This window comes from Orycteropus afer, unplaced genomic scaffold (assembly GCF_000298275.1).
Source record: "Orycteropus afer afer isolate SDZICR_OR568_19922 unplaced genomic scaffold, OryAfe1.0 scaffold00307, whole genome shotgun sequence".
Taxonomy (NCBI): domain Eukaryota; kingdom Metazoa; phylum Chordata; class Mammalia; order Tubulidentata; family Orycteropodidae; genus Orycteropus; species Orycteropus afer.
Genome location: NW_006921894.1, coordinates 2,503,668 through 2,517,237, shown reverse-complemented (window position 1 = coordinate 2,517,237; position 13,570 = coordinate 2,503,668). Strand labels below are relative to the sequence as shown.

General features: G+C 37.1%; 1 protein-coding gene across 1 annotated transcript in view; it reads right to left on the bottom strand.

The window, feature by feature from the left end:
* The window catches only part of PTPN2 (protein tyrosine phosphatase non-receptor type 2), a 178,437-nt gene that overhangs the window by 34,509 nt on the left and 130,358 nt on the right, over window positions 1-13,570 (bottom strand). Inside the window, exons 8-9 of the mRNA XM_007951673.2 lie at window positions 11,296-11,394; window positions 5,390-5,527 (exon numbers count right to left, since the gene is read on the bottom strand). Of these exons, the coding sequence (XP_007949864.1) occupies window positions 5,390-5,527; window positions 11,296-11,394 (237 nt within the window). The remainder of the gene's footprint in view (window positions 1-5,389; window positions 5,528-11,295; window positions 11,395-13,570) is intronic.

The following is a 13,570-nucleotide window of genomic DNA, read 5'->3' as shown; positions in this document are numbered from 1 at the left end:
GGAGTGCATCTACCTCAGGTAAATGTTCAATTCATATGCCTGTCTATTGTTTGGCTGGAAGCATGGGTTCAATTCCAGACCTGAAGGGCAGCTAGGGGCCATAGTCTCAGTGGTTCCACCAGGCTCTATTAGACCAGCAAACCTGGTTGCCCACAAAAGGAGTTCTTGAGAGGTTAATTCTGACTAATTTACTCCTACTGAAACAGGATTCTAAAAACATAGCTCACAAAATCATGTAACTCAGGGCTACACAGGAACATATAATGTAAGAAGATCCATATCATTACTATACTGGTATAGAAGGCATGATTGTACCCTTTCTTCTCTTTTTCAAGCTAGGGGGAAAAGAAATTGGAAGGGGGAGGAAAAGGTTGCCAAAGGATACAAAACTAAAACCAAACAAGTTCTACATTTAGAATTTACAAATGACAAAGTTCTAGTTCAAACCTCAGAAATGTCCTTTCTTTTTCCTCGGTAACATAGTCACATCATTCTCTCTCACATCCAATCACCCCTTCCACTGTTCCCTCACTGCTGCATCCACAGTTCAGGGGCCATTCCAGTCTCCCACCTGCCCACACAGGCCTTTCTGTCTCTCTGTAACACTTTGCAGTATGTCTGCCAAATAGCGCAGAAAAATTTCAGTGGCTCATCTTCCTTTTTTAAGGCAAAATCCCATTTACATTTTTTTGAAATAGAATTCAAAATTTAAAGTTGTTGAATAAGAATACCAAACATGTTATATATGAATTCCAAGTAGGAAATCTGTGAGTTGAGTAGGTATAAGATGTTGGGGAGCTGTAAGGCCTATAGCAATTTAAATGCATGCCTTTTCTAAATCTATTCAAATTATACATAATAATTACTATAAAGATACATGCAGTTCTACGGGCTCAGATTCATAAGTACACTCTAGATACAAAGATCATGTTTCTGAAATGGAATGTTTTTATTACCAAGCCTCAATGCCAGCATTCATAAATGGGCCTAATAACAGTACTTACAAAGGTGTTATGAGGAATAAATAATGAAAGTAACGTGTCTGACATTTGCCTGGTACATGGTAAAGCTAAACAGACACTGGCAATTTCTACAATAATTAGATTCTTTAATCAATTTTACTGAAGATCCTAAAATGCTCTAATCCACACTTTCAACTTCTTCACTTAGTATTTCCTCTACAGCTAAAGAGTCACTGAGTTTGTCAATGTTATCTCCTAAATATATTTCTAGTTTGTACCCTCATTGTCACTGTGTTAGTTCAGTGCCTCATCAATTTTTGCAGTATTAAATATTTAGTTACTGAAATTCATTTGGAAAGAGGAACACAACTCACCAAACCAGGATATGAGGTGAGTGACAGGCAGACAGAGATATGGGTGTATTGTAAGCAGAGCAAGAAGCATAATACAAAGGTGGGGCCCCAAGGAGCAGACTTGTTTAAGAAGTGTTAAGTAATTCAGTAAGAACCAATCCTGATGCCCAGAGGACATGAAGATATACAAGGCAGCCAGCCAGAGCCTTCTGCTTTAGATATGGACTTTCTTTTATAACTGATAAGGATTGTGGAGGACTTTTGAACAGTGTAGTGGAAGAAGCACGTCTGTGTTCTAGAACTACTACTCAGGTGTGCTTACCCATGGACTTGGTGTTATTGTAGCACGGAGCAAAAATGCAGCAGGTAAGTACCCTGGTGAGCTAAAAACTGGTTGCCCCTGCTCAGTTTCTGTTGAATCAAACTCCATTCATGACAACCCCATTTGTTTCACAGTAGAACTTTGCTATATGGGATTTTCAGTGGCTGTAATCTATCAGATCACTAGGCCTTTCTTCCTACGTGCACCTGGGTGGACTAGAACTGTCAATCTTTTAGTTAGTAGCCAAGTGCTTAACCATTTGCACCACCCACAGACTCCTCAAAAACTCTGATATGGAGTCAAAATTATACACATACCCTGACTGAACAAGCCAGTAAAATGGTAAAATTAATCCTGGAGAGATATATAATAAAGAATAATTACAGCTATTAGGAATGAATGGGCCAAGGGCCCATTAGGAAAGATCTAAGTAAGAGGTAGACTACAAGCTGGTACTAAGGATATTGAGGAAATAAAAAGGCAGAGATGAGGGGGGAACATTACAAGTGGGAGAGATTATTTAAACTATTCTGAATCAAGTCACAGCTCAGCACTATACTGATTAGGCACCCACTCTGCTTTATGTCTACAGAGACAGGGAAACAGGAAACAGTCAACATTGCACCAGTATTCCTGGAACTCAATAAACATAACGCTGGCCAACAGTATTACGGAAAACAGTGAAGGACAAATAAAAAAGAAAAATGTGAAAGACAGATAAGGACTCTAGATGACCTTGCATTTAAAAAGCGCCTCAATTATCTCCACAGTCTTAGCCAAGGGCCCACTCTGAAAGAAGAGATAGAATCTCTGTTCATTCAGGGGCAAAGTTCAAACTCTCAGCTCTGAGACTCTGGAAAGGGTCCCTGGTATGCCGCTTTATTGCTCTGTTAAGACTACAGTTCTCGAGAAGAATGTTGTTGTTTGTTGCTATGTGCCACTGGGTCGGACTCGACTCATAGCGACTCCTCCTTGGGTTTCCGAGGCAGTATCACTACAGAAGTAGATTGCCCCATCTTCCTTCCGAGGAGTGGCTGCTGGGTTTGAATAGGGACTGCTTAAATGACAGCCGTGAGCCCCGATCTGTTAACAGATTCAATTCAGACTTGTTTAGCAGTAAAGTGGTTTTTTGTACCTCCAAAAACCAAAACCAAATTCACTGCCATCAAGTCGATTCCACTCACAGTGACCGCCTTTGGGTTTCCGAGGCAGTAAATCTTTATGGAAGTAGATTGACCAACCTCCTTTCTGAGGAGTGGCTGGTGGGTCTGAACTACCAACCTTCTGGTTAGCAGTCAAATACCTTAGCCACTATGCCACAGAGCTCCTTTTCTATAGCCCAGGTACTTCAAATAAAGATCTGCAGGCTGAGGCTGGCTTGCATTTCTATACTTCACCATCACCTTCTCTCGCTCATTCATTATTCCTTTCTGCCTCAATTTGTTCTTTTTAACTGCTCCTTGCTCCTATAGTCCTTCTCAATTTTTTAGTATCACAAAGAGAACAGGTGAAAATAACAAAAGCTAACTATGGATGCCTCATTATGCCTTAGGCTCTGCTATAGTATTTACTCAGTCGATCCTATGAGTTTGGTACGTTATCAATCCTATTTTATAGATAAGAGGTTACCGTATGTGACCCAAGTCACACAGCCAGGAATGGCAGAGTCAGGATTTAAACTCAGGTGATCTGGTTCCAAATTCAATTCTATGTGCTTAACCAAATGCAATTCTCCCTCTCATACTGAAATGCTACTTCATTCTTCTAACTTTCCTGATTCTTTCTAAAAACTGTAAAGTATAAAATAAAAATAAAATTGCTGTTTCATAATGGTAGATTCTGATCCCAGGTCAGTAAGAAATACAGTGATCATTCGACTATTCCACACAGTAGCTACCAACTAAAAAGTAAGTGGTTTAGCCAACATACATGGTGGCGTCAACTTCAGAAAGCAGCTTTATAACGAAGAATTTTCCTTGACAACAATTAGCATCTTTTTCGAAAAGCATCTATTCCCTGTATCGTTAGAAGTTAGGAGACTTGGATTTGCGTTCTGGTCTGTCACTTATTAGTGAAGTAATCCAGGGGGGAAAAAAAGCCCTAAAACTTAATGGGTTTTAGTACTTTGTTTTTATGAAATACAGGGTTAATATGAGTATTTACCCTATCCATTTTATAGGAAGACTGTGGGTCAAATATGATGTATGTGAAAGTGCTTTGCAACTTGATAAAAAAAATACAAAGTACTCTATTTTATTATTATTTGAGATAAAATCAATAATCATTTAGGATTGTTTCAGAACAGGAAAACACATCTATGCCCTTCTCCATCTAAATCAATTTTAAAGCTGTAAGCAGAGGAGGTAAAAAATACTATATGCCAAAATAAGATGGGATAAATACCCAAAGATGATGATTCACAGAACTGTGATAAGTTTGTGGAAATGTAGTTCTGTTTCCAGAAATTTTTAAAGCCCAGGATCAAAAAGTTACTGTGTATCTCAATGCAGCTTAAGATATATGTAAATGAAATGACTTGTGCAAAATAAATGCAGTAATGGGAATTTTTAAGTCTAAGACTCATAATTTCTGGCCTTGAAGTGAACCAAGACAGTGTAACAGGCATAGGGGTTAAGGAAAGCTGGACAAAGGATCCTAAGCCTTAAGGACATAGCATGCACCTGTACACAGGAAAAACAGAGCAATATTCCAAGAGATCAATGGTAAAAGGTAATTCCACACATCTAAAAAGTACTTACATATATCCCTTCTCTTTTCTACAGTTGTTTTTCAAGCTAATGATCATATATGTAAACCACTTAATTCATTCAGTGCTGAACTAAAGTATCTCATTTTATAGACCAGACATATACCTGAAGTCATTTTTGCAAAACAGTTTCCTATTGTTGCTAATGATACCTCAGAATCACTCCAATTTCCTATTTTCTAACTTGTTCTCATTATAATACAAAGAGATCAGAAGAGATAATGGGACAGGGAGGAGAAATGGTTGATAACCGGATTGACAACAGCAGCATCCATCTGTATGTATCTCAACCCAGTACCAAGGAACAATTTCATGTATTTCTGGAAAAAAATCAAAGTCAGTATTCTTTAGACCAGATGCTAAATTTATTTCACCATTTCATCTAAGTTAATAACAACAAATATCTGTGGTAAATTACTTGAGTTCACACCATTCTAGTTCATCCTTTTCTTGACTAGCTTGCTACTCTCAATATTCAAAGTACCAGTAGCTCTCGTCCATTAGGTATCTATTATCAATCAGATGCTTCATTTGATCCTCTAACTGCCCTGGAGCACAGGATTATAATACCCGTTTAAAAGCGGATCAAAGGCTCAGGGAGTCTGAGGAACAGGTCCAAAGTATACCTGTATTATGTAGCAGAGAGAATTTGAACATAGGTTTGCTTTACTCTCAAGTCCCCTCTTAATCCTCAATTATTATTATTATTATTTTCAGTTTACATAATCCTCAATTATTTTTAATGAATTACTTTCAATCCTAAATTATCAACCAGAACTTGGAAATCCCTAGTTTCTGGGGCATCCTGATAGTCCTCAGAGAGCTACTACATAGGGAATACACTGAAAAACAAACGGTTATGATTAAACAGTTTCATAAATAATACTCATATGGATGTGCTATATCAAACTTCAAATTTGATAACAAAGACTAACTCTTAAAATCATTATATAGAGTCCAAACTTTTAGCCATGAGAAGTCTTACATTGATATTTTCTAATTGTAGTAGATGTACTGTATAGTATGATTTCACATCTTCTGATAAGAACTTCACACTGAATCCTGTTTCTTTAAACATCATCTCTTGGTCATCTTTTGTTGGCCAATACTGTGCACATTTAACCTAAATTAAAAAAATATGTATCTTTATGATTTCTTAAATTTAAAAACATTATGAAGACATACAAAGTTGAAATAGGAAAACAAACCACATACATACTACTATATTTTTTGTCAAGTACACACCTAAGAACAGTTACCACTATACAGGTAGTCCCCATGTTAGAATGTCTAACTTACAGACAACGCCTACTTGCCCTTTAATATTATGTAAATTTACTTTCATTTTAAAACAATCGAAAAACCCCTACTTGCAACAAATTCTTCATCACAACCACCTTTACTTGCACACGTGCAACTTTTAAATCACTGAAAAGGCTTCAAGTCTTTTTGCACTAAAAAACAAAATAACAAACCCACTGCCATCAAGTTGATTGCAACTCATAGCGACCCTCACTGGGTTTCCAAGGCAGTAAACCTTCACAGAAGTAGAGTGCTCCATCTTCCTTCTGTGGAATGACTGGCAGGTTTGAATTGCAAACCTTCTGGCTAGCAGTCAAATGATTTAGGCACCATGCCTCCAGAGTTCCTTTTTTGCACTAAATGCACCTGTTTTGACATAGCTAAAAATTCAACTTAAAAACACACTCAGTACAGGACACATCTGATTTGTAATCCAGGGACTGCCTGTATTTAATATTAAAGGATTTTAGTAAGACTGACATTTTATGAAGGAGGTTTGCTCCTCCAACTTATAAACTAAAACAAACATAGACAGGTAACACATTGGTAAAATACAAATTATTTTTTAATTCCTAAAGCATGAAGCCAGCAGAGTGATGCAAGGTAATATTTTTAAAGTAATTTCATTCAAATAAAATACCAGAAAAACATCCTTTTAAAAAATGGCCTTATTCTTTTCCAAATCACCAACAAATGTAAATAACATTAAATAAATAAATAATATACTATTCAATATCTACCAAATACTTCAAAAGGGCTAAAAGACATTCAAAAATTACACTAGTGAAAGAGTATGAGTGAAACTTAGAATTGAGAAATGAAGTGATAGAAGACAGAAAAGAATCACAAATAATAGACCAAATAATTTCATAAATGAAGATTAAACTACAATAAACACAACAGATAATGTCTTAAGAGAAAAAGAAGAAAAAGAGAAAATTTTTTTAAATAAAAAAGGAATGGAGAGACAAATAGGAACAGAACATATACCAAATATAGATGGTAAGCAAAGAAAATCCAATACATGTATACCAAATATAGATGGTAAGCAAAGAAAATCCAATACATGTATAACCAAAAAAAAGAACAAACCCACCATCACTGAGTTGATTCTGACCCATAGGAACCCCTGCTGGGTTTCTAAGGCTGTAAATCTTTACAGAAATGAACTGCCTCATCTTCCTTCCATGGAGCAGCTGGAGGCTTTGAACCATCAACCTTCTGTTTAGCATCCAAATGCCTCCTTACCCACTACACCACGAGAGCTCATTACATGTATAAGAGGAGTAAACAAAGAAGAAATGGAAGGCAATCAGAGAAAGAGAACAAAATGAACAACTATAATACAATAGTTTTTTCTTAAAAAAAGAACTTTGAAACTACATACTGAAGGAGCACACTGTACACCTAGAAAAAAATAACCTAGAATGACCAACATCAAGACATATTAGAAGAAAATTAACGGTCTTTGAAGAAAAAAGAAATCCTTTGAGCACCTAGGTAAAAAGAATAAGTTACTTATAAAAGATATTTAAAAAAGATGTCCATTTGACTTCTATGGTAATTTGTAATGCCAGAAGGAAAGGAAGTAATATATTTAAGTTACCAAACCAAACTAAACTCACTGCCATTGAGTCAGATACGACTCACAAGGAACCCTCCTTGGGTTTCTGAGGCGGTATCACAAAGGAAGTAGACTGCCCAATCTTCCTTCCGAGGAACAGCTGGTGGGTTTAAACCGCCAGCCTTCTGATTAGCAGTCAAATGCTTTAGGCACTATGCCATCGGAGCTCCCAGTATATTTAAGTTACACAAAGAAAATGAAATGTGAGTCAGGGATTTTATATACTCCCACACTGAATTTTTAATGTTAAGACAGCAAACTGTCATCAACATGTAAGAACTGAGGGAGCCATCGAGACAATTCCAACTCACAGTGACCCCCACTGGGTTTCTGAGGCAGTAAACTTTTATGGAAACAGACTGCCAAGTCTTACTTCTGTGGAGTGGCTGGTGGGTTTGAACCACCAACCTTCTGGATAGCAGTCAAATACCTTTGGCACTACGTCCCCAGAGCTCCTTAATATATTTAAGTTATGCAAAGAAAATAAAATGTGAGTCAAGGAATTTTATATCCTGCCACACTGACTTTTAAATGTTAAGACAGCAAACTGTCATCAACATGTAAGAACTGAGGGACCATAAGCCCTTCCTTAGAAATACACTAGAGAATGTGTGTTAGACAGAATGACTAGAGACACATTAACAAAGACTGGTGGTGAATAGTAAATATGTATTTACACATAAAATTAAGACTGAATAAGGGATATAAGAAAGATATTACAGTATGCTACATGCTCTGACAATGTAGATAAAGTACAACTAAAAAAGAAAACCACAAGAGAATGGGAAGAATATACTCAAGTTTTAAAACTACTTTCCGTAATTATTTTGATGGTAAACTTGATATTGTTATTTTGAGTATAATTTACATGTAATAGGGAACAAAGTAAATGAGTCATTATAAGACACTCTACACTTCTAATGTCTTGGAGAAATCAGGATTCTTGCTATGAAAAAAGGAAACAACAGGTGTAAAACAGGTCAAACCAACTCCTACAGTCCTAAATTTGAATTGGAAATATCAGTATAAACTTGAGATATACTCTTTAAAACACATACATATTTTTGCATTATTAGCTCTGTCCACTGAAAATGCCATAAAAACAATGACTAACATAGTAGGAATAAACCCTTCTATTTTTATTATGATCTTGAAATAACACTGCTCATTTAAAGAAACCAAGACTTCCTAAGAGAATTGGCTGGCTCCAGATCTCAAGCAGAAGAGTGTAAAAGGATCATCTAATATATAGCTATTCTGGATAGCGAGAAAGTATTTCAAGGCTATTAGCTTGACTGGAAAAGATCCATATTTGTATTCATTCCAAAGAAAGATGACCATACAGAATGTGCAAATTACTGAACAATATCATTAATATTGCATGTAAGAAAATCTTTCTGAAGATAATTAAAAAATGGTTGCATGAGTATACTGACACAGAACTTCCAGAAATGCAAGCTGGATTCCGAAGAGGACGTGGAAAGAGGGTTATCATTGCTGATTTCTGATGGATCTTGGCTAAAAGCAACGAATACCAGAAAGATGTTTACTTGTGTTTTGCTGACTATGCAAAAGCATTCCATTGTGTGTATCATAAAAATTATGGATAACATTGAGAAGAATGGGAATTCCAGAACACTTAATTGTACTCATGAGGCACCTGTACACAGATCAGAAGACTGTCATTCAAACAGAACAAGGGGATACACCATGGTTTAAAATCAGGAAGGGAGTGTGTCAGGGTTGTATCCTTTCACCGTACTTATTCAATCTGTATGCTGAGCAAATCCGAGAAGCCAGACTATATGAAGAAGAACGTGGCATCAGGATTGGAGGAAGGCTCATTAACAACCTGAGATACACAGATGACACAACTTTGCTTGCTGAAAGTGAGGATGACTTGAGAACTTACTGATGAAGATTAAAGACTCCAGTCTGCAGTATGGATTACACCTCAATATAAAGAAAACAAAACTCCATTCAACTGGACCAATAAGCAGCATTATGATAGATGGAGAAAAGACTGAAGTCGCCAAAGATTTCATTTCACTTGGTTCCATAATCCACACCAATGGAAACAGCAGTCAAGACATCAGACAACGTGGACAAATGTGCTGCAAAAGACCTCTTTAAAGTGCTAAAGAGCAAAGATGTCTCCTTGAAGACTAAAGTGTGCCTACCCAAGCCACGGTATTTTCAATCACCTCATATGCATGTAAGAGTTTGACAATGACAAGGAAGACCGAAGAAGAGTTGATGCTTTTAAGTTGTGGTGTTGATGAAGAATACTCAGAGTACCATGGACTGCCGGAAGAACTAACAAATCTGTCCTGGAAGAAGTGCAGCCAGAATGTTCCTTAAAGGTGAGAATGGCCAGACTTTGTCTCACCTACTTTGGTCATGTTGTCAGAAGGGATTATTCTCTGGAGAAGGGTATCATGCCTGATAAAGTGGAGGGTCAACAAAAAAGGGATAGCCCTTAAAGGGATGGACTGACAGGGTGGCTCCAACAATAGGCTCGGGTATAGCAAGGATTGTGAGGCTGGCACAGGACCAGGCAACGTTTCATTCTGTTGTACACAGGGTCCCTATGAGTCAGAGGCAACTCAACGGCACTTAACAACGACAACAATTTTGTATTAAAAGGATTCAGGGCCCAAATTTAAGAACTTAATTTTTGCTAGTTTCAAAGATGGAACAATCTGACCATCAGTATAAATATCTGCAATAGAGTAAAATGAATCAAATGTTTAAATTCATGAGTTCATAACCATTCACCCCAATCATCCTCTTAATAATAATAATAATAATAAACCAAAACCTAGTTACCTGCTGAGCATACCAGGAAATCAATCCTACTTTTTAAAATTGCCTTTTCTACATAAAAGTGGCCAACTAACTAGAAGAAGAAGTTTCTTTCACAGCACCTTTCCAACATAAAATGAAGAAGAGGAAGGATAAAATTCCACCATTTTGTAATTCCTAATGAATTACACTAAGCACTGATCAACAATGGCTAGGAATAACATAAAAAGAAAGACTACCAAACATCATGAGCCTTCTAATAAACAGCACAACACTGCCCATACAGTAATCTTCCCCCACATACTTAAACCTGGATCTTACTTACATAAGCATCTAGAGCCAACTACCGTAATTTCTCATTTTCAATGGCAGACTTAATCAAATCCAGTTTGCAATACTGCTCAAACTGGCAATGTTATCATCACTTACGTTTTAAAGCATACTGGAGATTAAGAAAAACAACTATAAACTATCCAGATATTGCTGGATATTCTGGTATGTCAATGCCACAGCAGATCAGAAATTGATTAGAAAAGACTTATCAGGGCTTCTCATACTCACTGATAAACCAGTAACTATGAATTTAGAATCAAGAATCTGAATAAGTAGAACCATTCAAGATCTTAAAGCTGGAAGACTGATAATATTTTCTAATTTGATTGCTTGACAGAAAAGGAATCTAAAGCTACAGAAGTTCAAAAGATTTAACCAAAGTTATACCATCAATTGGCAATGGTGTAATTTAAAATTCAGTAAATTTATACTTACCCATATTTATTATGGCTGACCTAAGAGCCAATAATTTACAAAGAAAAATATGTCATTTTAATCTACAAAATTTCCAATATTTTGTTTGTAACTAACTGTAAAGATTCTAATAAAGTTTAGGAATTCCAAAGGTATCACCTGCTATCACCACCAGTTAGTATTTGTTCAACTATATTTGGATCTTAGAGGCTACTGGTCTGAAATTGTCATTTAAATATTTAAGGTAAGAAAGGAAAAGGATGTATTAGTTCTTCCTGCCAGAAACATTGGGACCATTTAACTTTAGCAATTCAGTTTGGCCTTTAATTACTATCTCAAAAGAAATACGAAAACATACATGAACTAATGATCACATGCAGTACCCTACATTGTAAATATCAAGTATTACTCACCGATTCTTTCTCTACAACTCGGTTTAGCATGACAACTGCTTTGGTCTTTTCCTGCCAAACCATGAGCCAGAAATGACAACATGTATTAGGAAGAGGCCCCTGTAAGAATAAAGAAAAAACAGATAAGGGAAAGGGGATGTAAAAGAGCAAGGCTCATGGAAAACTTCCTCAAGAATGTTCTTGGTTTGAAAACAATGTGCTAGATGAAGACACTAAATGAACTTGAATTAAAAAACAGGCTTGTATTAGTTAGGATTTCTGGTTATAAATTATTAAAAGATACTTTTATTTACTTAGCAGAAAGAGAATGTTTTAGGGTATCAGGTGGCTTTCAGATACGAGGGCAGAGAAGCAGGCTTCATAAAACTTAAGAGGAAAAAGATGACTAAAAAAGTAAGCAACAAAAAATAATCAGAACAGTTTGGGGCCCCTAGCTTTCTCTGACCAAGGGCAAAAGCATGAATGAAAAGTAGTCCCAGTCTCAAAGGGCTTACAATGTAGGGGAGAACAAGAACTTATACTACTAACCATAACCTTATCAAGTGCTACAAGAGTAAACGACTCAGAGGTAAACCATCAGGTCTTTGAGAGCAGGGTTACAAAGGATACTTCTGCTGAGGCTGAAAAATGAGGAGAGGTTAGGTAGACAGAGGGGATGCAGAAGGATGGAAAAGGAATTACGAGCTAGCCTAGGAATTCCTAGCATAAGTCATGGCATGTGAAATTTTAGAGCATATTTTAGAAAAAATAAATAGGTCAGTGAGGCACAAGCAGTAGAATGTAGTAAAAAATTTCATGACAAAAAGCTAGGAAGGTACACTTGCAGATTGTAAAGAGTCTTGAATGCAGGAAACTATCACTAAAATTTTTTAAGAGGTAAAATGGTATCAGCTTTGTATGTTACAAATTAATTCTGGTGGCATTATGAAAGACAGATTAGGGAGGGAGGACTGATGGCATGGAAACAAGTTAAAAAGCTACTGTACTAGTACAGATAAAATTTAATAGAGCTCTGAAAAAGGGGTATGGTAGCAGAAGGAAAAGGACTTAGTAGATGCTTGGGATGACTTTGACCCAGATGAGAAACACAAGAGGAGCTGGCTTGGTAAAAAACTGAGTGAGATACAGAACAAGCAAGATTTTTAGATGTCTATGTACTTCAGAAAATTGGACCAACAACCAAACCAACTGCTGTTGAGTCAATTAGAAAATTACCCAATGAAAACCTTATGGGTCACAACAGAACATTATCCAACTTGCTTGCTTTGGGCAGGAAGGATCAATTATTGGAGGAGGACAGTGTGTGTATGGTGAACCAGAGAGGCAGTGACAGTGAGGGAGACACTTGGTAGTATAGATGGGAAATACAGCTGCCAATGATAGACTCAAACATGCCAGCCATCACAAGGATGATGCAGAATCAGGCAATGTTTTGTTGTGTTGTACATCAGGTCACCATGAGTCAGAGTCGACTTGAAGGCACCTATTAGGCTGTTGTTGTTGTTGTTATGTGCCGTAGAGTCAGCCCCGACTCATAGCGATGCCTCCTTGGGTTTCCGAGGCAGTATCATTACAGAAGTAGGATTGCCCAACCTTCCTTCCGAGGAGTGGCTGGTGGGTTTGAACCGCCAGCCTTCTGGTTAGCAGTCAAGTGCCTTAGGCACTATGCTACCAGAGCTCCTATTAGGCTGTTGTTGTTGTTGTTATGTGCCGTCAAGTCGACCCCGACTCATAGCGACCCCTCCTTGGGTTTCCGAGGCAGTATCACTACGGAAGTAGGATTGCCCAACCTTCCTTCCGAGGAGTGGCTGGTGGGTTTGAACCGCCAGCCGTCTGGTTAGCAGGCAAGTGTCTTAGCCACTAGGCTAGATAGGTAAAATACTCACCAGAGACCTGGAAAATAAAGGAGGGAATTTAGGAGAGAATTAAAAACTAGACACAGATGTCTGAGTTTTTACCATTTAAACGAGTGGTATTCCAGCAGGATATAAAGTAACAGTCTAAAGAGGGACAGGAGGTTTTAAAACAAATACTAAGGTACTAACCAGGCATTTTCTCTTTTTTATCCCCTTCATTTAAAAAGATTAATATTTTATTGTACTTAAGGTGACAGACTACATACCAAATTAGTTTCTTTCTCATTTAACAATTTCTACATAAATTTATTCAGTGATACTTGCTACATTTTCTACCTAAAAGAACAAAACCAAACCCACTGCCACCAAATAGACTCCAGCTCAACCCTGTAGGACAGAGTAGAACTATGAGGAGTAGA